The sequence below is a fragment of the Oryza sativa genome, chromosome 11 (assembly GCF_034140825.1).
Source record: "Oryza sativa Japonica Group chromosome 11, ASM3414082v1".
In the NCBI taxonomy this organism is placed as follows: domain Eukaryota; kingdom Viridiplantae; phylum Streptophyta; class Magnoliopsida; order Poales; family Poaceae; genus Oryza; species Oryza sativa.
Window position 1 is genome coordinate 12,471,470 of NC_089045.1, and position 1,447 is coordinate 12,472,916.

At 34.3% G+C, this 1,447-nt stretch overlaps 1 protein-coding gene across 1 annotated transcript; it reads right to left on the reverse strand.

The window, feature by feature from the left end:
- Positions 1-210: 210 nt before the first annotated feature.
- LOC107276486 (dolichol-phosphate mannose synthase subunit 2) lies at positions 211-759 on the reverse strand. Its single transcript, XM_015761229.3, has 2 exons — positions 576-759; positions 211-485 (listed from the first exon to the last, which is right to left on the reverse strand). The coding sequence occupies exons 1-2, from the start codon at positions 663-665 to the stop codon at positions 327-329; spliced, it is 249 nt and encodes an 82-aa protein (XP_015616715.1). The 5' UTR covers positions 666-759; the 3' UTR covers positions 211-326.
- Positions 760-1,447: the final 688 nt, after the last annotated feature.

A 1,447-nucleotide genomic window follows, 5' to 3' on the forward strand; every position in this document is an offset into this window, starting at 1 on the left:
CATAAGAAGCGCATAGGCCTTTCCATTAGCATACTCAAAATGGATTTGATTTGCATAACAATACAAGTCCTCGGACTGTCCAGCTGAAATTAGCCATGAACATATAAACATGCACTTTAAGTTTAGTTCACAACCCAACAGCAAAAATGAAATAATAATAATAATAATAATAATAATAATAATAATAATAATAATAATAATAATAATAAAGCTGAAACTACGACTTACATGCAAAAACCACTACATAGAACGGAATCATATGAGAAAACTGCTTTCTTGTATAGAGCTTGCAATCGTAATCAAATAACAAATATGGTTAAATTCAATCAAGTGGTCTTCTTCTTTTTCTTTGACTTGAGCATAACAAGACCCACGAACACGCTTAAGAAAGATAGGACAATCACGCCGACAAGCACTGGGATCAAAATAGCATACTCTTGAGGCAGAAAGTACTTGTGGGCGAAGTGATCACTGTCAACAAATGGCTATATTGAAAAAAAGAGGAACAGCTTATCATCCAGAAATAAAATCATAGATGTTATATTTGAAATGAAAAACGCCTAGAAGTTACTAACCAGGATGATGACCCAGAAAGTATAGTATGTAAAGATGGATAGACTTGTCAAGGTTAAAATAAAGCCTACTGCCTTGTCCCCCAATTCCATTTGTGCAGATATTGTAGATATATAAACTTGATTCAGATGATAAAATCAGCTTCCTACATGCACACAAAAACAGTCTGCATTAGAAAGCACACCAAATCTCATGAAAATTAGTCCTATTTGGGGAAATAAAACAAGATATAATAAACCCAAAGTATTTATACAACACAAAGGTGGTGCTGAGCTAGCAATCACTGTAGCAATACACTAAAGTGCAACTAGAAATTGACACAGGGAAATACTGCTGCCATAGTAAAACTGATTTACAACGATCTGCCATGTCACATCTATTGCCTTGATGAAAGCATTGCAACATCCACATTTCAACAATATGTAGTTAAGGCTGTGTTCGATTCCTCTCGAGATCTTTAGCGCACGCAAAACGAGAAAGCTCATCAGCACATGATTAATTAAGTATTAATTATAAACTTGAAAAATAGATTTATTTGAATTTTTTAAACAACTTCTATATAGAAATTGTTTTTGCAAAAAACACATCATTTAATAGTTTGAAAGCGTGCTAATCGAAAACTAGGAAGTTGAAGTTTGGAGCTCAAGAAAAGAGAAGGGCCTAAAGCTTCAAAGTGAAGCTCGCTAGTCATATTGCATTTTATGCTGATTGATAATACCAAGAGGAATGCTAACATGCAGCTAACATACCAGGTCGTTCACTATGCTGCTAGAACTCAGACTAACAAAAACTCCCCTTTTAATCACTCAAAATCATAACCTACCTATAATGATTCCCAATTTCCTGGTACTAAGCACACATCACAGCAACATGT

What these genes read in the sequence shown, in the direction of transcription:
- LOC107276486 (XM_015761229.3), bottom strand. Translation starts at nt 665, where the DNA reads ATGGAATTGGGGGACAAGGCAGTAGGCTTTATTTTAACCTTGACAAGT. An exon ending in CTTTCTGGGTCATCATCCTG is followed by an intron (nt 486 to 575) that starts GTTAGTAACTTC and finishes TTTTCAATATAG; the next exon opens with CCATTTGTTGACAGTGATCA.